The sequence below is a fragment of the Schistocerca nitens genome, chromosome 1, assembly GCF_023898315.1.
Source record: "Schistocerca nitens isolate TAMUIC-IGC-003100 chromosome 1, iqSchNite1.1, whole genome shotgun sequence".
Taxonomy (NCBI): Eukaryota; Metazoa; Arthropoda; class Insecta; order Orthoptera; family Acrididae; genus Schistocerca; species Schistocerca nitens.
The window spans coordinates 865,767,917-865,791,155 of record NC_064614.1 but is presented as its reverse complement, the minus strand read 5'-3'; the positions used below and the strand labels follow the sequence as shown (position 1 = coordinate 865,791,155).

Sequence of the window (23,239 nt, the reverse complement as noted above, 5' to 3'; positions counted from 1 at the left end):
CGACTATGGGCTGGCCAGCCTGAGTGTGGTTTTTAGGTGTTTACTGATGCTCATTAAGGCAAATGCTGAGCTGGTCCCCAAATTTCACCTTAGACACAAACAATTGATATACGACAACATACAGAACAAACTTTACACGATTCACAAGACAAATGGTGCACACAACTTCCCTCCCTTAGGTTATCTTGACACTGGTGTCGGGAGAGGCATCTGGCTACAAAATATGCCAAAAACCTGAAAAAGTGGGCCTCATACAAGATGTGACAAATCCTAGGGAAAAAAAGTACTAGAGATAGTAAGGTGGCTGAAATCAAAAGCTGAGAGGAATAAAATTTTAAATTTGGAATACATATTGTATAATACATGGTGTCAAAAAAGAGAGAGACCTGATTTTTAAATATAATCGTTTATTAGGAAGAAGGGCTTAACACCAACAAATTGCATACTAAATTACTCAGAAAAAAACATAAGTTTATAAAAATCCATCATAAATGTTCAATATGTCCTCTATTGGCTGCACAGATGACATCTAGCCGACAGCTGAATTCATCTGAAACTGAGCGTAAGGTGTCTTTTGTCACTGAAGCTACAGCAGCTGATATTCTGGTTTTTAGTTCATGAATGTCACGAGGTAAGGGAGGAATGTAAAGATATTGTTTAACATATTCCCACAGGAAGAAATCACACGGTGTTACGTCAAGGGACCTAGGAGGCCAAGAGTGTAAAGCCTGGTCTCACGGTCCTTTTCACCCTATCCAACATTGAGGCACGTTGGCATTGAGGAAACTGCACACGTTGTTGCGCCATTGTGGTGGTGCTCCATCTTCCTGATAGATGAAATTGTCAGAGTCAAGTTGTGGGAATAACCAGTTCTGTAGCATTGTAAGATATGATTGTCCCGTTACAGTTTCTTCCTCAAATTTATTCTACTGCTTGTTCAGGAACACGTGGCCGGCCAGGACTTTTGCCTTTACAGAGGCACCCTGTTCCTTCAAACTGTTTATACCACCATCGAAAGTTCTTTGGTGATGGTGGTTTAGCCCGCTGAACTGTGATCACTGATTGAGTTCGACTGAATTCAATAACACAATACGCCTTCTGTTGCGCGGACACCATATTGTGTGAGACTGGCTGCACGCTCCAGGTCAGCGCTGGTAGTGACATTTAATAGATTTTGTCTGAAACTCTAGACCATGCCGATTACATCTAGCGCTGTTTCAGTTACCTAGTGACATTTCTCTCAATATTATTACAAGTTAAAATCGGGTCATTCTTTTTGGGTCACCCTGTATAGGCTGGAAACTGATGGTGGAGGTGTGTTTAAAGCAGTAAATAATATGACAAAATATATTGTGGTTAACAGAGATTCTGAAAGTGTTAAAGGGGCACACAAGCTATTATAGATCCTACCTACATCAGGAGCCACTATGACAGAATATTTAAGGGAAAATTTGAAATAAATTTCCCAATCATGTTATAATATTAGGGAGAGATTTCACCTTAACAGCTACAGCAATTAGAGTGGTTGGTAAGGACAGATTCATGCAATATGGTACCAAATAAATTATCTGAAAATTATCTTTAGCAGTTTGTCAGAGAACTGATCTGTGAGGGTAGAGACTTTGGAACAGACCTGAACTTTTGGATTCAGCTAATTCTAAGTCAGGAATCAGTGATCATAAGGTAGTTACAGCATCAATGAATACACGTGTCAATAGGAACATTATGAATGGTAGCAAGATATTTCTCATTAGTAAGTGGAACACTGAAACAGATTTCAAATTACTCGAGTAATCAACATCAAAGATTCATTCCTGGGACTGGTAATATTGCATACAAATGGACAAAATTCAACAGTATTGTACAATATTCCTTAGACATGTGTAGTCCATAAGAGCACTGCCCATGAAAGACAAGTCCTGGTACACCACACACCTTTAATATATCAGGAAGTTTTGCATTTACACGAATTTTAAATATAAGACCCGTAGTTTTTTTTAAAAGACAGTTTTACTGCCGGAATGTCTTGACTAAATAATCATTCTATGTTAAGCAACCTTGGGAACCCGTCTCAACCATACTCAATTTTGATAAAATTTGTATATAATATACTTAAGGTATCTTCTGACAAGTTTCACCTCTATTTGTGACGTGGTAGAGCAGTTTTCGCAGTGGCCACTTTCTTCAGAACTGGAAATCTTCGTACTTGCATTCTTAATTTAATTTTTTGCACAGAATACAGAAATAATATACATTAGAAAGCAACACTCATGGCACAATCTCTCTTCAATCATGCTGAAAAATTTTATCACATGTTTTTAATGAGACATAGGTGGTAAGTAAAAGGTATTGCAAATGTGACTATTAGTCAGTGCATTGTCTGTAGCCCTGTCACAAAATTAGTGAGTTATGAGCTTCTTCTTCCCCCATGAACCATGGACCTTGCCGTTGGTGGGGAGGCTTGCGTGCCTCAGCGATACAGATGGCCGTACCGTAGGTGGAACCACAACGGAGGGGTATCTGTTGAGAGGCCAGACAAACATGTGGTTCCTGAAGAGGGGCAGCAGCCTTTTCAGTAGTTGCAGGGGCAACAGTCTGGATGATTGACTGATCTGGCCTTGTAACATTAACCAAAACGGCCTTGCTGTGCTGGTACTGCGAACGGCTGAAAGCAAGGGGAAACTACAGCCGTAATTTTTCCCGAGGACATGCAGCTTTACAGTATGATTAAATGATGATGGCGTCCTCTTGGGTAAAATATTCCAGAGGTAAAATAGTCCCCCATTCGGATCTCCGGGTGGCGACTACTCAGGAGGACGTCGTTATCAGGAGAAAGAAAACTGGCATTCTACGGATCGGAGGGTGGAATGTCAGATCCCTTAATCGGGCAGGTAGGTTAGAAAATTTAGAAAGGGAAATGGATAGGTTAAAGTTAGATATAGTGGGAATTAGTGAAGTTCGGTGGCAGGAGGAACAAGACTTTTGGTCAGGTGATTACAGATTTATAAATACAAAATCAAATAGGGGTAATGCAGGAGTAGGTTTAATAATGAATAAAAAAATAGGAGTGCGGGTTAGCTACTACAAACAGCATAGTGAACGCATTATTGTGGCCAAGATAGACACAAAGCCCATGCCTACTACAGTAGTACAAGTTTATATGCCAACTAGCTCTGCAGATGATGAAGAAATTGATGAAATGTATGACGAGATAAAAGAAATTATTCAGGTAGTGAAGGGAGACGAAAATTTAATAGTCATGGGTGACTGGAATCGTCAGTAGGAAAAGGGAGAGAAGGAAACATAGTAGGTGAATATGGATTGGGGGGAAGAAATGAAAGAGGAAGCCGCCTTGTAGAATTTTGCACAGAGCATAACTTAATCATAGCTAACACTTGGTTCAAGAATCATAAAAGAAGGTTGTACACCTGGAAGAATCTTGGAATACTAAAAGGTATCAGATAGATTATATAATGGTAAGACAGAGATTTAGGAACCAGGTTTTAAATTGTAAGACATTTCCAGGGGCCGATGTGGATTCTGACCACAGTCTATTGGTTATGAACTGCAGATTGAAACTGAAGAAACTGCAAAAAGGTGGGAATTTAAGGAGATGGGACCTGAATAAACTGAAAGAACCAGAGGTTGTAGAGAGTTTCAGGGAGAGCATAAGGGAACAATTGACAGGAATGGGGGAAAGAAATACAATAGAAGAAGAATGGGTAGCTCTGAGGGATGAAGTAGTGAAGGCAGCAGAGGATCAAGTAGGTAAAAAGACGAGGGCTAATAGAAATCCTTGGGTAACAGAAGAAATATTGAATTTAATTGATGAAAGGAGAAAATATAAAAATGCAGTAAATGAAGCAGGCAAAAAGGAATACAAACGTCTCAAAAATGAGATCGACAGGAAGTGCAAAATGGCTAAGCAGGAATGGCTAGAGGACAAATGTAAGAATGTAGAGGCTTGTCTCACTAGGGGTAAGATAGATACTGCCTACAGGAAAATTAAAGAGACCTTTGGAGAGAAGAGAACCACTTGTATGAATATCAAGAGCTCAGATGGCAACCCAGTTCTAAGCAAAGAAGGGAAGGCAGAAAGGTGGAAGGAGTATATAGAGGGTTTATACAAGGGCGATGTACTTGAGGACAATATTATGGAAATGGAAGAGGATGTAGATGAAGATGAAATGGGAGATAAGATACTGCGTGAAGAGTTTGACAGAGCACTGAAAGACCTGAGTCGAAACAAGTCCCCGGGAGTAGACAACATTCCATTAGAACTACTGATGGCCTTGGGAGAGCCAGTCCTGACAAAACTCTACCATCTGGTCAGCAAGATGTATGAGACAGGCGAAATACCCTCAGACTTCAAGAAGAATATAATAATCCCAATCCCAACGAAAGCAGGTGTTGACAGATGTGAATATTACTGAACTATCAGTTTAATAAGTCACTGCTGCAAAATACTAACGCGAATTCTTTACAGACGAATGTAAAAACCAGTAGAAGCCGACCTTGGGAAAGATCAGTTTGGATTCCGTAGAAATATTGGAATACGTGAGGCAATACTGGCCCTACGACTTATCTTAGAAGCTAGATTAAGGAAAGGCAAACCTACGTTTCTAGCATTTGTAGACTTAGAGAAAGCTTTTGACTATGTTGAGTGGAATACTCTCTTTCAAATTCTGAAGGTGGCAGGGGTAAAATACAGGGAGCGAAAGGCTATTTACAATTTGTATAGAAACCAGATGGCAGTATTAAGAGTTGAGGGGCATGAAAGGGAAGCAGTGGTTGGGAAGGGAGTGAGACAGGGTTGTAGCCTCTCCCTGATGTTATTCAATCTGTATATTGAGTAAGCAGTGAAGGAAACAAAAGAAAAATTCGGAGTAGGTATTAAAATTCATGGAGAAGTAAAAACTTTGGGGTTCGCCGATTACATTGTAATTCTGTCAGAGACAGCAAAGGACTTGGAAGAGCAGTTGAACGGAATGGACAGTGTCTTGAAAGGAGGATATAAGACGAACATCAACAAAAGCAAAACTAGGATAATGGAATGTAGTCAAATTAAATCGGGTGATGCTGAGGGGATTAGATTAGGAAATGAGACACTTAAAGTAGTAAAGGAGTTTTGCTATTTAGGAAGTAAAATAACTGACGATGGTCGAAGTAGAGAGGATATAAAATGTAGACTGGCAATGGCAAGGAAATTGTTTCTGAAGAAGAGAAATTTGTTAACATCGAGTATAGATTTAAGTGTCAGGAAGTCATTTCTGAAAGTATTTGTATGGAGTGTAGCCATGTATGGAAGTGAAACATGGACGATAAATTGTTTGGACAAGAAGAGAATAGAAGCTTTCGAAATGTGGTGCTACAGAAGAATGCTGAAGAGAAGGTGGGTAGATCACGTAACTAATGAGGAAGTATTGAATAGGATTGGGGAGAAGAGAAGTTTGTGGCACAACTTGACTAGAAGAAGGGTTCGGTTGGTAGGACATGTTTTGAGGCATCAAGGGATCACAAATTTAGCATTGGAGGGCTGCGTGGAGGGTAAAAATCGTAGAGGGAGACCAAGAGATCAATACACTAAGCAGATTCAGAAGGATGTAGGTTGCAGTAGGTACTGGGAGGTGAAGAAGCTTGCACAGGATAGAGTAGCATGGAGAGCTGCATCAAACCAGTGTCAGGACTGAAGACCACAACAACAACAACATGAGCTTTCTCACAAACATAATTTAGTAAACAAGGAGATTATATCAAAGGTAACTAATAAGTCAGAGCTGTTAACTTTCAAAGTGTTTAACCTACTAACAAAATCTGCTGAATTATGGACATGATGTTCCCAGTTCTCCAAAAAACGTCTCAACAACAAGGCTACATATTTGTCTTTCCTTGAATAGTTAAAACTACACCCCTGAGTGTGGGTTCACTAGTTCAATAGCTTGAATCATGTGAGGCATACAGTTGTTAAAGAGTTTTGATGTAGCATTCAACACACCACAGGCAGTCAACAGTCATCAAGAAATTTCATCATAATAAGAAACACTAAAAAGTGTAGGTGGAATTATTTCTTGGAGTAACTGTCATGAAAAGCTCTCTGTTAGTTTCTTTGTGGGATCTGGAAAATACAGTTTTCAGAAGTGGATGAGTTTTCTGATAACCAGTGGCAAAATTGGCTCCAGGAAATTTTCCATTGATGTTTTGGCAATTTTGAAATCTTTTATCTGAGAAACTCCACTTTACATGCAATTCATCCAACATTAATTAGGAACAATACATTTTTCTTTACAAGTAACCTTAATATTGTTGCTACATTTTCAGATGTGGCTAAAATTATCCAAAATACATTAATGGAAATTTCTGAGAAGTTATAGGCTCTTAAATGCCAAATACTACGTATTGAGAGTCGTGGATTTATGAAATTACCTATGACATGTACAATCATCTACAAACTAAACTTGAACAACATCTGAAACAATTAGGTTGAGACTACTAGATGACTTCAAATGAAACAATCCAATAAGCAGTATGACTCCTCTAAATAATTGTCCAAATATAAAGATGAACACTTGCAAAAATTATGCAGTGCAAATGTTGGTCAAAATGACCAGTACAGGACTCAATAATGAATGAAAGCACAGGTAAAGAATATTTGCAGTGGTTTTCATTTGTTTGTTCCTTCCTTTCTTTTACCATCCTTTTGTGTGCCTGATTTATGAGATGTACTCAAATTAATTTGAAAACTAATATTTACCAGATGAATAATGTATCCACTAGAGACCTGCTCCACTTTTGCATCTGTTATGCCTTCTTGTGTTATCTTTTGGACAAATTCATCAATATCTAAAGATCCCCAGGTGTAGTTTGTAGGTTTTTTGTTTAACATTTCTTCAACACCTCTAATCCGCTTCTTGCTGGACACTGATGAATGTGGTTTAACTTCATCCACAAGCACCTGCAAAAAAGTTTTACCCTTAAATGTAAATTTACTTTAATGGAAGAGTTTGGACATGATCTCCACACTGTTCTCTAAGAATTATAAATGCAGTATATAAATTCTATTCTCCATCAAGGTTAGCCGCCTCCAATTTGGCACTCAGAATGAAAGGATTTTTGCTGTAGTTAACCAGAGATAATTTTAATTTAAAATCAATTAATAGCATACAGGCCAGCTGATGAGAGGCTTTATTTGCTGGTAAGCATACCCATTTGACAATACAACACACAACAATGCAACCTCTAATAAATTTCTCTGGAACTTCTAACCTGAAAGGCAGGATAAGTTTCTGCGTCTCGCCTTAGAATACAGCTGAAGCAAGTGGAGCCTACAATAAATAGCATTAACAGTGAGTACTGCACTTATTCGAAGAAGGGCTGTCACAGATTTGTTTCAATCATGGGAGAACATCATGGAAATGCTGAAAACCTGAATTGGGACACACTCGATGATATGCACCAATTATCCCAAGAAAGCCAACTTACAAAGCTCCAAAAACCGGCATTTAGTGAAGAATGTAGAAAATACTTCAGCCCCATATGTAATGCTCCTGTAGAGATGACAAAATCAAGATTAGAATAATCTGAGTACATGCAGATGTAATTAAGCAGTCACTTCTCCCACAATACACAGCCAACTGGTCGGGGAAGAAACCCAAAAATGTAGTACAATGATAAGTTCTCTCTACCGTGAAGTTAACAGTAGTTTGCAGCATTTTTATGCATTTGTAAATACAGACAACTTAATTTCTAACAAAAACAATGTGAAAGAAGAATGGGCTCTGAGCACTATGGGACTCAACTGCTGTGGTCATAAGTCCCCTAGAACTTAGAACTACTTAAACCTAACTAACCTAAGGACAGCACACAACACCCAGCCATCACGAGGCAGAGAAAATCCCTGACCCCGCCGGGAATCGAACCCGGGAACCCGGGCGTGGGAAGCGAGAACGCTACCGCACGACCACGAGATGCTTGAAAGAAGAATCTACTAATGATGCTAAGGATACTGAGAATTGTCACATATCCTGGTATAAATAATATCATGCTCGATGTATCTTTCTTAATAAATTTTGATAGAATGTATAACATACTAAATAATAACGGAAAGTCAAAAGACACAATGGGGATGATAAACAGTGAGTTGCAACAAAAATGGTAAGACCTATATGGAGCCAAAGAAGAAACAAAAAAAGCACTGCATCAAAATATTCATTACCTCAGCAACATGTGCATACTATTAGAACACATACTAAGTCAGAATAAATTTTCAGGACCATGTCAATCTGCCATAATAAAGTGAAACAACTGAAGGAGAAAATGTCCACATCCAGGGAAAAATGTAAATAGTTTCCAGATATCAAGCTTGTCGAACATCCCACAAATAAGCCTTGAGCACTCAGAGTGATTCAGCTAATCTGTTCACCTGAATTATATCTGGAACTATTGAAATTATTGCGATCCTTTTCGATCATAGGAATTGTGAGAAAGTCTTTGCTAAACAAAGTAGTCTCTTTTCATAGCTACATTAATTACTGAAATAGTGGTATCAACTTAGCTTTCCCAAATGGATCTATAGGAATTTCTGATGCTAGTATCATTATTCTAAAAGAGACAAATTCAACAAAGTTTCACTCTTCATAATCTGGTAACTAGTGTTGGAGTAATTACAAGTTTTGGAATAATTAAAATATTTAGAATTTACTTTGGATTTGACACTGATTGCTTCTTCTGCATAAGTTCACTATTTCATACCCAAGTAAGGAAATAAATCATGCTGGATATGGAGGACACAGAGTATTGCACTGCCACTATGCTAATATCAAACAGGCACATTCTGTTTGTTGCTTACACATGTGTCAAGAGCAGGTTGCTCTGAAAAAATAAATGTATTTTACAAACTGGGAGAAACTATATTTGCTACTTATGGAGAATGCAGATGGAACATGAAGAGAACAGTTCAGTTGTATGTAGAATGGTATTCTCACATGTGGTGTCCAACAAGAATGACAACTTAGGAAATGTGCAAAAAATTGTTATTGGAGGGCACTGGAATACTATGCAGAGTGTAAGGAGCAGGCCTGCAGTGAGTGAAGAGAACGGAGTAGATGTTCTGGAACACGAAGCTCATAATCTACACGTTGTTTCCAAGGAAACTGCAAGTGCCTCTGGTATGTCAGCACAATGTTGGTTGGAATTCTGTAGTTCAGTTCTGATGTAGCATCACAACAGATTCTTTCTTCAACGAATTCCCTCTACCAATGGAGTTCCCTTTACCAATTATGGAATATTGAATGTAAGAAATGTATGGTCCTGGACACTGTCACCCAAACCTCCAGATGTCAAGACACTCTGATCGGTACCAAACGATGTGTGTCCATAGAGTATCAACCAAACACTGATTTAGTTTGTGCTGTGTGCTGTCGTGCAGTAGAAGATGCGTAAATGGTAATTAAAAGTAAATCAAGAACTACGGAGTATAGGCAAACCATATCTATAAGCTCTGAATGTTAAGTTCTCTGGCAGGTGAGTTGGCAGAGCGTTAAATCGTTGCACTAAAGGTCACAAGTTAGAAACCCACTGGAGGTGATTTTTTTTTAACAGATTACACGTGAATTTGTTATGTGGAAGAACATTTTTCTGCCATGTAAAAGGACATTTCAGAGATTGTAGCAATGTTCTTTTGGCAGTCTGCTTTCGCATCATTAGTTGAAAGTAACAAACCTATAGTGTACATGTGTATAAGTAACACCACACCCATCTATACAAATGTACGCTACAGGTTTGTACTTTCTACTAACGAAGCGAAAGCAGACTGCCAAAAGAACATTGCTACAAACTCTGAAATGTCCTTTTACATTGCAGAAAAATGTTCTCGCATACAACAGTTTCACGCGTAGTCTGTCAAAAAAAAATAAAAAAAATAAATAAATGAAAAGTAAATAAAAATCACCATCAATGGGTTTCAAATTTTTGACCTTTAGCACGACGATCTGACGCTCTACCAACTCACCTAACAGAGATCTTCACATTCGGAGCTCAGGATACAGTTTGCCTATGCTCCATAGTTCTGGTGTTACTTTTAATTACTGTTTATGCATCTTCTATTGGACGACAGCACACAGCACAAACTAAATTGGTGTTTTGGTTGATACTCTATCGACACACAATGTTTGGTACCAAACAGAGTGTCTGACATCTGGAGGTTTGGGTGTGAGAATTCTCATTGACTGAGGCAAGCTGATCATAAGAGGCAGTGGAATGTGAACATTTGTTGTTGGATTATTGGAGACTAGTGACTGGTAATTACTTCACTGAAGAAATGTAAACAGATAAAAGACAAAAACATTTCTTACTGAAGTGCAACTACACTATGTGATCAAAAGTATCCAGACACCCCCCAAAACATACTTTTTTCATATTAGGTGAATTGTGCTGCCATCTGCTGCCAGGTACTCCATATCAGTAGTCATTAGACATTGTGAGAGAACAGAATGGGGCACTCCACTGTCAGCACAGCTAAGGGTGGACCAAGAATTCCAGCATTACCAATGAAGGGCACCACGAACTTTTAAGTCACTTTCAGCCAGGTGTCTGGATACTTTTGATCACATACTGTAGCTCTCCTAGAGGAAGTACCACTTTAAATACATTGATGTATGTGGTACCAGCATGATGGGTGCTCAGCTCATTATTTGCTTGTTGCTTGTAAAGAGCTCGTCCACATCTTTGATGTTAGGGCATTATCAGTTGGCCTGCATATCCACCTGATCTGACACCACTGGACTATTTTCTCTGGGTCACACTCGTAGATGAAATGCATTCACAAGTTCCAATGACTCAAAGACAACTTAAAATACATAAACTGAAGTTAAAGGCAATGTTTATAACTTCATTTTTTTGTGATTTTGAGGATGGAATGACAAGGACATGAAAAGGATAGATTGCTCCTAACCACATGGAGGAAATGAGTTGCACGCAGGCACAATGGAAAGACTGCTACGCATTGAAGTTTTTGGACAAAAAAAATCTTCCTTCTGAAATAGAAAGAAACACACACACACACACAGTTTGTGGGACTGCACAGGGACCTGGGGCGAGGGGGAAGGTGAGGTTAGGGGGTTTATGGGGGCATTCCCACCATCGCAGTTCAGAACACATGGTGTTGGTGGGAATGTGCAAAGGCTGTGAAGCAGCCACTGAAATTAAGCACATCATGTTCTACCAATACACCTACAGTCTTTTCCCCATTCTCTACGTTTCTCCTCTCCCTTTCCTGTCCCCCACTCCCCCCCCCCCCTCACCTCCCCATCCCAACATAGACCTATGACTGTGCACTTAGCAGCCAATCCTGTCCCCATCACATCCTCACGTTACCACAAGTAGCACATCACCTTTACGCACTGCTACCGTGCTATCCCTCCCATTCCCCACCCCATGCAATGCCATCTCCTTACTCCCTCCAATCACCCTAGATTTCTGCACACGTCAGACACAGGCACAGTTCGTAGTTAGCCCCAGTGACCACAGACTGTAGCCGCATGCATGCACAAGTGCGTGTGTGTTTCTATTTCAGAAAGAAGACTTTTTTGACCAAAAACTTAGTGTTTAGCAGTCTTTTCATTGTTCTTGTTTGCTACTCAGCACCTCCTCTATGTGATGAGTAGCAATCTATCCTTTTCATATTGTTATTCTTTTGTGATTTCCTTTTTGTTGCTGTTGCAATTTTGCAGAATAAGTGGGTATCTTGACATTAAACCAATTACACAAAGCTATTATTTAACAATCTTTATACAATTCTCTGGTTTACAAAGTCATTCAATTTTTGACTCGCTCCTTTCTTTCATGGTCTGCAGAAAGAAAAGCAGCACAGTATACTGGTAAATCACACTTCAATGCCAAATTCATTGCCTTGCACAACCTGGTATGTCAGCCCAACCACATGTAGCAAAATGTGATTATCATCAGTTTTAAGCTAAAACTTTTTTCCACTATTCCATTTTTGTAAGTAGGTTCTCTTAGTTGTGTCAAGTTCAAGCATCCCATCAATTTGACACAAAAGTTACAACATGACCTTCCCCATATAACAGCACTTGGTTTCATGATCAAAGTAGATACGAGCCTAAGATCTAAAAACCGTGATTTTTCAGAAAATAGTGATCGGATTTTGAAAAGTGAAAAGCTTTGCCATTCATTTGCTTTGCAACTAAGAAGCTAGCAGCAGAAATTACTATAGTTTCATCAAAAAATGTGAAATCAATACCAATATCTCTGTAATTAATACAGTTATGAAAAGACGTAAGTCACAGTTCAATAGGGTGATAACAGAATTACAATATTTTAAAGGGTTCCAGAAATTAAGACAAACATCTTAAATGAATCATCCTATATACACCAAAGAAATCATACAACAAATACTTAACTCAAAGAACATAGCAAATTAAGTATGGGACTTGGTAAATGCAAGACTTGGTAGAAAATCAAAATGTAACATCAGCAACAACAATTATTAACCCAGGGAGCATAAGTACCATCTCAAGTCTTGGTGATTATGAAACCCGTAAATCAGTTTTTATGCGTGAGACCAATAATATTGAGATAGACACAATTACAAATAAAATGCAACATAAAGTCTCAATTTGATGAGATGAAATTTCCCCAATTATTTTAAAGATGCATGAAGACTCACTCATTCCTTTTTTAGTTCACCTGTTCAATGAATGTTTAAAAAGAAGTTGTGTCCCCATATGAATTAAAATTCAAAATAGTTGAGTTACTGCAGAAAAAGGGCAGTACTGGAAAATGTTAAAACTACCAACAAATTAGTTTAAATCCGGTCTTAATTAAATTGGGTATTGAAAAACTACGCCAGTTCATTATTTTTTTCATGCTTGCACAATGCATTTTGAGAATTTTCTCCCATTTTCAAGTGCATTTGTTCACAAGAAAATGTTTGGTGATGTTTGCATGTGTGATTTGGTGCTTCTCCTGCAATGACGATGTTTGAGGTTATATACTACAGTCAAAAATCAGACGAAATGAATCTTTGAGTGTTTTTATATACTAATGTTAGAAATGGTACTTTTGTTTGTCTACTTACAGGTATTGTGCCTCTTCCATTACACAGAATGTAACACACACACACACACACACACACACACACAAATCACCACTTACACTGTTTATTTCTGTAATGAAGAAATGCTACGAAGATATTACGATGCTAAGGTTCCACAAAGGCCATCGACTTTGTATTCAGAGTGTGAATATGTGTGTGTGTGTGTGTGTGTGTGTGTGTGTGTGTGTGTGTGTGTGAGAGAGAGAGAGAGAGAGAGAGAGAGAGCGGAGAGAGAGAGAGAGAGAGAGAGACGAGGGGGGGAATATAACCTACATATTTATGAAAATTACTGCAGTTATCATATGCAAAAGAAACATTTGAAAACGTTAACACAATGGAGCCTAACAGGTCGGCAATCCAGTTAATACCCGGATCCTGAGGCAATTTTCTACAATTTAGATTTTTTTAATAAATTTACTAATCCACTTACCTCTTTAGGCAGTATATCAACTTAAACTTCCATCCTTCCTCTTTATGAATATGTATATGTGTATGTTAAGCAAAAATAAATTATACAGGGATTTTTAGATATTACTCTAAAGATACAGTTTTTCAGAATTTTTATTTTTCCCCAAAGTGGACAGAATTTTCACAAGTCGTAAGGAATGGTAGGCTATTGATTTAAAATCACTTGACCACAGGAAATACTAAGTGCTTTATTGTGAAATTTTTTCTTCATTTTTACAAATTAGAGAAGTTCACTTGAGTATGGAATCTTTCAAAACACTCAGGAACACAAAGACCTGTGTTTCATGGCCTACTGTAGTATCTGGTCTCTTTCCTCACTACCTTTCCTGCAGCTTTCCCTTGTTCCCAACAGACCTCGTATCTTCTAGCTGGGTTTGTTTTCTTTTCTGTTGTTGGCAGTTCCTCAGGAAAATTACATGCTGCGAGACAGTTTGCACTCACAACTGCAGATGCTGAATGTGTGTCTTTATTTAGTTCCACTCCTTTTTGAACCAGTTGCTTTGCTAGATAAAATCTGCTAATGCACACTTTTTTGATATTGTGAATAATATTTGCATTCACAACTGCCCTCGTAAAAATATGGAAGAAAATCTTTTCCCACTATTTTACAGTCTTTCGCTGGAAGGGATAGTAACTTATTAGCTGGTCTCCTTTGTCAACACCTGTTTTAGACAAGTTGCAGTCTACTACTGTGTCTGGCTTTAGTACCTCAACATATCCACTCCTGGATTTTACACTGAAAGGCGAAGCACTCATCTTATGCTGTGTTGACAACAAGCGTTCTGTGTTGACAAGTGTACATCACATTTGTCTTTCCATTTCAAGCAGAAAAGGTGTCCTTTGCAACTAAAAGTCTTTTCTCCTTTCTTTTGTTTTTGATTTATTAGGTCTCTAGGCAAACCTCTTCTGTTCTTCTTCAAAGTTCCAACTCCCACTGTATTTCTTTCCCATAGTTCTTCAATGACTGCAGGACTTGTATAAAATCTGTCCATGTATACCACATGTCCTTTTGCATAGTAAGAGGAACATAACCTCAGCAGCAGGGATTTGACAGAATTGTCAATATTTCCTTTTCCTGCAGTATCGACTTCAGCATTGTACATGTAACCTAATCTCTTTGAGCATCACTTACAACATACAGTTTTATCCTATATTTCTCTGGTTTGTCTTTCATATAAACACGGAATCCAATTCTTCCACGAAAAGGACATATTGCTTCATCCACAGTCAGATTCCCTGATGGATAAGAGACTTCTGCATCTTTCTATGAAAAAGTCCCAAACAGGTCTTATTTTACACAGAGGGTCACAGCATGGTTCTTGTTGAGGTATCCATAAGCACATTGTTCACATGCAGCATCCTGAATATGGCAAAAAACCTGTCTTGTGACATTATCTGAGAAGCAAATGATGAAGCAAGCACAGGGTCTACAAACCAATAACCCCTAAGTTTAGGTTACTTTACAACACACACATGAGAAACAATCGCAAAAAGTTGATATACTTCATCTATCCACATTGCTCTCCATTTCTTCAATAAAGATTTTGGTTTGATTCTGTTCTGATGGTGAAGTTCAGAAACAGTATCAGTAGCATACATATTTGCCTCTGATTTCAGTTTTAGAAACATGCTGTGATCAAAAAATTGCAACAAACAGTCTAGTTATGTTGATAATGCATTGACAGGAACCTGAATTCCACTTGTTTCTTCAAACAGAGGTAATTCAGGGATTGCATCAAAATGACACCATTCATTATTAAGGGCAGGCTGTTGAACTGAATGACAAAAGTAACTAATAGAAATTCTTCATACTCGCTACCATCATTTCTATCAGCAGCATAGGTTTCACTCTCCAGCTCACGTGAGTCATCATCATCATCATCATCATCTGAAAAATCGCTGATGTCGTCCAAAAGATCGTCAAGTTCTGAGCCACTGTTCACGGGTTCTTCAATCTCCAAGTTTGACAAGTGGTGCCCATTAGCCATATTCACTATTTATATGTTTTTACACACGGGAAGGATTCAAACAATAGCACAATGCGACAGTCGACATAGACCAAAACAACATGCAACAATATTCCAAGTGCATACACAGTTCACGTAACACTGGTACCATTCATGAGAGGCTGATGCGCGCTAGCCATCAATAGTGCATTTATGACAAGCCAAACAATTAGTCTTGCCACTTGCGAATGTAAAACATCCGTTTAAATCACAAACAAACAAGCCAGAAGTGAAGAATGTATGACATGCGTCCATCAGATTTCATGGTTAAAACATAGTGAACGTGTCTAGTATGTTCATCGGCTCACTGAGAATTTTTCTCCTTGCTTTTTGTGGTGTACAAAATTTTCAAGTTCCTCCATTAACTCCATTGTATGTAATTTTAGGGTGTGGTGGAATAGCTTAAGATCTTCAATGTGTCTGAATTGGTGTCCAGTGCTTTTTAAGAGTATTGCTACTGCTGATTTCGTAAACTCATTGTGTGTTTAACAGCTCATGCGTTCAGTGCATCTAATTTGAAAATTTCTGCCTGCTTTTCTCATGTAGCAAGTTTTACATGTAATGTTGTATATTCCCAAGTCTGAGAATTTATATTTTTCTTTTTTATTACTTAAGGTGTGGATAATTTCTTTTGTAGTTTGTTGTGAAAGCTACTTTCACTTTACATGACCTAATTAGATTTCCTATCTTCTGAGAAATGTTACCTACATTAGATATGAGGCCATACACTTGTTTGTATTATTGGATCCTTCTAAAGAGACAGGGATTCTTTTCTTTTTTGTTACATGTTTCTACATATTGTCTATTACTGAGCCGGGGAAGTCATTGGCCACTGCAATTTGGTTAATGTACATTTAGCCAGTAGTTAACAGTGATAAAATTTTTTTTTTATAAATGACAACTTTACGTATGTAATGAAATCCAAGAATACTGCAGAACCTCTGACTTTGTACAAATTCTTTGCGAAACTGTAGTGTCATAATATATTTGTACCATGTTTTGAGCACAAACACAAACAGTATAAGTGATAATTTGCATGTGTGTGACATTCTGTGCAATGGAGGCGGCACATACTTTTAAGTACACAAAGATACCATTTCTAGCATTAGCATTGCGATATAACTTCAAAAAGACATCTAAAATTCAAGAGAGACAGAAAATTACACTCACAAACATCATCAAAAATATTCATGTAAACAAATGTACTTGTAAATGAAAACTAATCCTCGAAATGTCCTACACTAAGCTTGAAAATAAGTAATTCGTGCAGATTTTTATTTTTTAAATCATGAGTGACACAGCTGCAAGCTTTCCTAAAACATTGATTATGTCAAGCAAAGTTAAGTAAAGTGTTAGAAAAAATTATTACATTGAAATTAGAAAACTTTAGTCTCAAAGAAGTATTATGATAAATACAACATGGCTTTAGGAAAGTTCCTCAGATTCATCTTCTACATGTGATCCAGAGATAGAAATTAGACAAAAAGGAAATGACAGCATGTTTGTTCCTAAATCTGTCATGAGCACTTGATACAGGTTATCATGAGCTGTAAACATGTGGTATCATGGGAATCTGCATCAGTTACATTTCTTACTCATGCACAGCATCATATAATTGGTGCATTGTTTTGTTTTTAAATCTTTAATGAGAGGTACAAGCTTTCTAAAACCATCTGTTATAATGAGTGTAATTAAGTTAAATCAGAGATATCACTAAATGTGTCACAGTCATTCAACACTGGTACTGGGTCACACAAAAATTCAACACAGAGAAGCTAGTATTATTAAGAAGTATGGTGTGCCCCAACACTCAGTTCTGGGATCCTTATTGTTAATATTATTTGTTACTGATTTAAGCCACAAGCACAATAGTAAGATAACTATGCAGATGACAACAGTTGTTGACTGGGTCACAATGATATGAGACTGAACTGTTCTAGTGTCTTAAATGGCTTCAGGAATTATTTCAAAAGTAACTGCTTCAGTTTAAATCTCAGTAAAATAAGTTTAATGTATTTTCGGCTGAACCATCAGTCTGATGGGGTGCAATGGAATGTTGTGTCTGAAGATAATACTAAAATTTCTGAATGTATGGTTAAACAGGGTTTCAGGAACATCTCTTTGATCTTTTATGCCAAAACTTAAGAAAACTAGGTTATGCAATGAGAACAATGTCACAAGTTCTGAATTATGGTCAAATGAGAATGGTTTACTTTGCACTGGTTTAGCCATAGTCACATGCTGAAATGAAATATGGAGGTGTACAGCAGCCAAGCTTATACAAGTAGAACATTTGTCCAACAAAACAGATCTCCTTGCATTTTCATCTGTCTGAAAGGACCTATGATCAAATGCTCAAATACGGCTTTAAGTGTTGTGTGATGTGGTTGGTGTCTACGAGGATACTTGTTTTGGTATTGCCATACTGGCTCTACCATTTCCATCTGCTTGGTCATACGAAAACACTATCTTGGCTAGTTCCTGACATGACTGCTTACATTACACTGCATCAGACAGCCTGCAATGCACAAGGAACACATGGCACATGGTCAGAGAAACTTTCATTCGTCAGCATCATCTACCGGGGCAGGGATGCATTTCTGGACACATGTCCATAGGACCTTGATGAGTCAGCTCTCTATCTTCTCTGGCTATAAGCATCACAATTGAAGGCTCGGCCGTCTTATAATGATGACAACCAGTTTTCTACGATTCATACCACTGTGTTCCATCCACAATATAAGTTTTGTGAAATGGCTTCAGAAGTTGAAATACTTCCTTAAGCGTTTTCCCAACCGTTATCATGATCATGGTGATATGTTCTGCCCTATGGGCAAATCTCTCACTGCAAGCTTTGTGTCTTCCATTATTTGCTCTCGTCCGTTGTCGTCTTAATTTTAAAGATGATGAATCTTAGAATGTGATAAATAATTTACCCTTATGACCACAGTAATTACTTTGCAACCTACATCCTTCTGAATCTGCTTGATGTATTCATCTCTTGGTCTCCCTCTACGATTTTTACCCTCCACGCTGCCCTCCAATACTAGATTGGTGATCCCTTGATGCCTCAGAACATGTCCTACCAACCGATCCCTTCTTCTAGTCAAGTAGTGCCACAAACTTCTCTTCTCCCCAATCCTATTCAGCACCTCCTCATTAGTTATGTGATCTACCCATCTAATCTTCAGCATTCTTCTGTAGCACCACATTTTGAAAGCTTCTATTCTCTTCTTGTCTAAACTATTTATCGTCCATGTTTCACTTCCATACATGGCTACACTCCATACAAATACTTTCAGAAACGACTTCCTGACATTTAAATCTGTACTCGATGTTAACAAATTTCTCTTCTTCAGAAACGATTTCCTTGCCATTGCCAGTCTACATTTTATATCCTCTCTACTTCGACCATCATCAGTTATTTTGCTCCCCAAATAGCAAAACTCCTTCACTACTTTAAGTGTCTCATTTGCTAATCTAATACCCTCAACATCACCCGACTTACTTCGACTACATTCCATTATCCTCGTTTTGCTTTTGTTGATGTTCATCTTATATCCTCCCTTCAAGACACCATCCATTCCGTTCAACTGCTCTTCCAGGTCCTTTGCTGTCTCTGGCAGAATTACAATGTCATCAGCGAACCTCAAAGTTTTTATTTCTTCTCCATGGATTTTAATACCTACTCAGAATTTTTCTTTTGTTTCCTTCACTGCTTGCTCAATATACAGATTGAATAACATCAGGGAGAGGCTACAACCCTGTCTCACTCCCTTCCCAACCACTGCTTCCCTTTCACGCCCCTCAACTCTTAGTACTGCCATCTGGTTTCTATACAAATTGTAAATAGCCTTTCGCTCCCTGTATTTTACCCCTGCCACCTTCAGAATTTGAAAGAGAGTATTCCAGTCAACATTGTCAAAAGCTTTCTCTAAGTCTACAAATGCTAGAAACGTAGGTTTGCCTTTCCTTAATCTAGCTTCTAAGATAAGCCGTAGGGCCAGTATTGCCTCACGTGTTGCAATATTTCTACAGAATCCAAACTGATCTTCCCCAAGGTCGGCTTCTACTGGTTTTTACATTCGTCTGTAAAGAATTCGCATTAGTATTTTGCAGCAGTGACTTATTAACTGATAGTTCGGTAATTTTCACATCTGTCAACACCTGCTTTCTTTGGGATTGGAATTATTATATTCTTCTTGAAGTCTGTGGGTATTTCGCCTGTCTCATACATCTTGCTCACCAGATGGTAGAGTTTTGTCATGACTGGCTCTCCCAAGGCCATCAGTAGTTCTAATGGAATGTTGTCTACTCCAGGGGCCTTGTTTCGACTCAGGTCTTTCAGTGCTCTGTCAAACTCTTCACGCAGTATCTTATCTCCCATTTCATCTTCATCTACATCCTCTTCCATTTCCATAATACTGTCCTCAAGTACATCGCCCTTGTATAGACCCTCTATATACTCCTTCCACCTTTCTGCTTTCCCTTCTTTCCTTAGAACTGGGTTTCCATCTGAGCTCTTGATATTCATGCAAGTGGTTCTCTTTTCTCCAAAGGTCTCTTTAATTTTCCTGTAGGCAGTATCTATCCTACCCCTAGTGAGATAAGCCTCCACATTCTTACATTTATCCTCTAGCCATCCCTGCTTAGCCATTTTGCACTTTCTGTCGATCTCATTTTTGAGACGTTTGTATTCCCTTTTGCCTGCTTCATTTACTGCATTTTTATATTTTCTCCTTTCATCAATTAAATTCAATATTTCTTCTGTTACCCAAGGATTTCTACTAGCCCTTGTCTTTTTACATACTTGATCCTCTGCTGCCTTCACTACTTCATCCCTCAAAGCTACCCATTCTTCTTCTACTGTGTTTCTTTCCCCCATTCCTGTCATTTGTTCCCTTAAGCTCTCCCTGAAACTCTCTACAACCTCTGTTTTAGTCAGTTTATCCAGGTCCCATCTCCTTAAATTCCCACTTTTTTGCAGTTTCTTCAGTTTTAATCTACAGTCCATAACCAATAGATTGTGGTCAGAGTCCACATCTGCCCCTGTAAATGTCTTACAATTTAAAACCTGGTTCCTAAATCTCTGTCATACCATTATATAATCTATCTGATACCTTTTAGTATCTCCAGGGTTCTTCCATGTATACAAGCTTCTCTCATGATTCTTGAACCAAGTGTTAGCTATGATTAAGTTATGCTCTGTGCAAAATTCTACCAGGTGGCTTCCTCTTTCATTTCTTACCCCCAATCCATATTCACCTACTATGTTCCCTTCTCTCCCTTTTCCTACTACCGAATTCCAGTCACCCATGCCTATTAAATTTTCGTCTCCCTTCACTATCTGAATAATTTCTTTTATCTCGTCATACATTTCTTCAATTTCTTCGTCATCTGCAGAGCTAGTTGGCATATAAACTTGTACTACTGTAGAAGGCGTTGGCTTCGTGTCTATCTTGGTCACAATAATGCGTTCACTATGCTGTTTGTAGTAGCTTACCCGCATTCCTATTTTTTTATTCATTATTAAACCTACTCCTGCATTACCACTAATTGACTTTGTATTTATAATCCTGTATTCGCCTAACCAAAAGTCTTGTTCCTCCTGCCACCGAACTTCACTAATTCCCACTATATCTAACTTTAACCTATCCATTTCCCTTTTTAAATTTTCTAACCTACCTGGCCGATTAAGGGATCTGACATTCCACTTTCCGATCCGTAGAACGCCAGTTTTCTTTCTCCTGATAACGACGTCCTCTTGAGTAGTCCCCGCCCGGAGATCCGAATGGGGGACTGTTTTACCTCTGGAATATTTTACCCAAGAGGACGCCATCATCATTAACCATACAGTAAAACTGCATGCCCTCGGTAAAAATTACGGCTGTAGTTTCCCCTTGTTTTCAACCGTTCGCAGTGCCAGCACAGCAAGGCCGTTTTGCTTAGTGTTACAAGGCCAGATCAGTCAATCATCCAGACTGTTGCCCCTGCAACTACTGAAAAGGCTGCTGCCCCTCTTCAGGAACCACGCGTTTGTCTGGCCTCTCAACAGATACCCCTCCGTTGTGGTTGCACCTACGCTACGGCTATCTGTATCGCTCAGGCACGCAAGCCTCCCCACCAACCCCAAGGTCCATGGTTCATGAAGGGGGGACACAAGTTATTTTAAGATTAGTTTGTAAACACAAGTTATTTACAAACTAATCATAATACTTCCATAAATGAGTAAGAAGACAACAATACATAATAGCTAAAATCGTTTTAGGAAACCATTTTCATCATCTCTGTCACACTTATTAATTTCCTGTTCATCACCTAAGAACAATTCAGCAGAGCACCTCTTAACAAGGTGCATTCAAGTTATAACAACACCATTTTTTTTTTTTTACTCAAACACTAATCACACAAAACTGTTACTTCTCAATGCAATCTACCAGCAGCCATACACATTTTTTTACAACATCAGTGTCCTGATTCCATGGCCACTATGAACTCTTCCTTAGGTGTTTGGTTTGAGCACTGGAAAAGCGCTGAAACAATAGCAAACCAGCTAGTGAATAAGTGACCATGAAGAGCGCTACATCATTGGAAACAGCCAGAAGTCAGTAAGAGCCACATCTGCTGAGTAAGCAGTATGAGAAATCATTTCAAAGTAGTTGTGACAAAGAAACAGCAACACTGAGTGCGCCCAATGTGTCAGTGCTGTGCCTCAGTGAAAGAGCCTTTCTCGCCATCTTTTCAAGCAATGCTGTATGGAGCTTGGTCTTCAAAATATCTTGGTAGGATGCACCTCTCACCACAGTGCCCTTTGGGATGCAATGAGTACGGATTATGCCATTGCTGTCCGAGAACATGGCCATCATTTTTCCAGCACTGGCACTTACCCAAAATTCTTTTTTGTTGGTGGTGAGAGTGTGCGCTTCGACTGAGCTGGCTGGCACTGTTTCAGGATTGAAAAATGGTATCCATGCCTCATACCTTGTCACAATTGGTGGGAAAAAAAAATGTCATTCATGTAATCATCACCAACACTGCCTGACAACATACCACGAGCACAGTCTTGTGCTCATTTCTCAAAACCAATCTGGAGGACACTTTTTGCATTTTCAGATGCTGGAGTATGTGCAAGAATCACACAGAAATATCAACTTTTGAGGCAATATGTTCCACAGTTATTCTGTGATCCTCCAAAACAACTTTCTGCACTCACTCGATCACGAAGTCAGACTGGTCGATGAGAGGCCAAGATTGTCTTGATTTATATTGTCACAAGACACTGTGCCTTCTTTGAACTGTAGCACTTATGAACTCACGTTAAAAGCAGCCATTACACCATTACATCATAACTCACTCAACTGGTGACGAGGTTAAATCAGTGTCATACTATGCCAACGGAGAAAACAAATTATTACATACTGTTCTTGAAATGAAAATGTGAAAGTTTTTAAGTGTCAAATACACTGCTCGCTCTTTTGCTGCTGGTAGAGTACTGTCTGCTGTACAGTGCCGTCATCTCTGTCATGTACTCATGAGTGAACAAACCACACATTTATGTCTGTTTCCAGGCCTGACCAAAAAAAAAAAAAAAAAGAGGTTTCACAACTTGAATGCACCTCGTATTATGTAAGCAGGTATGGAGCAGTGTCATTCC

General features: G+C 38.6%; 1 protein-coding gene across 1 annotated transcript in view; it reads right to left on the bottom strand.

The window, feature by feature from the left end:
- The window catches only part of LOC126263569 (integrator complex subunit 9), a 100,957-nt gene that overhangs the window by 5,898 nt on the left and 71,820 nt on the right, over window positions 1–23,239 (bottom strand). The window contains exon 12 of the mRNA XM_049960665.1: window positions 6,752–6,952. Within this exon, the coding sequence (XP_049816622.1) occupies window positions 6,752–6,952 (201 nt within the window). The remainder of the gene's footprint in view (window positions 1–6,751; window positions 6,953–23,239) is intronic.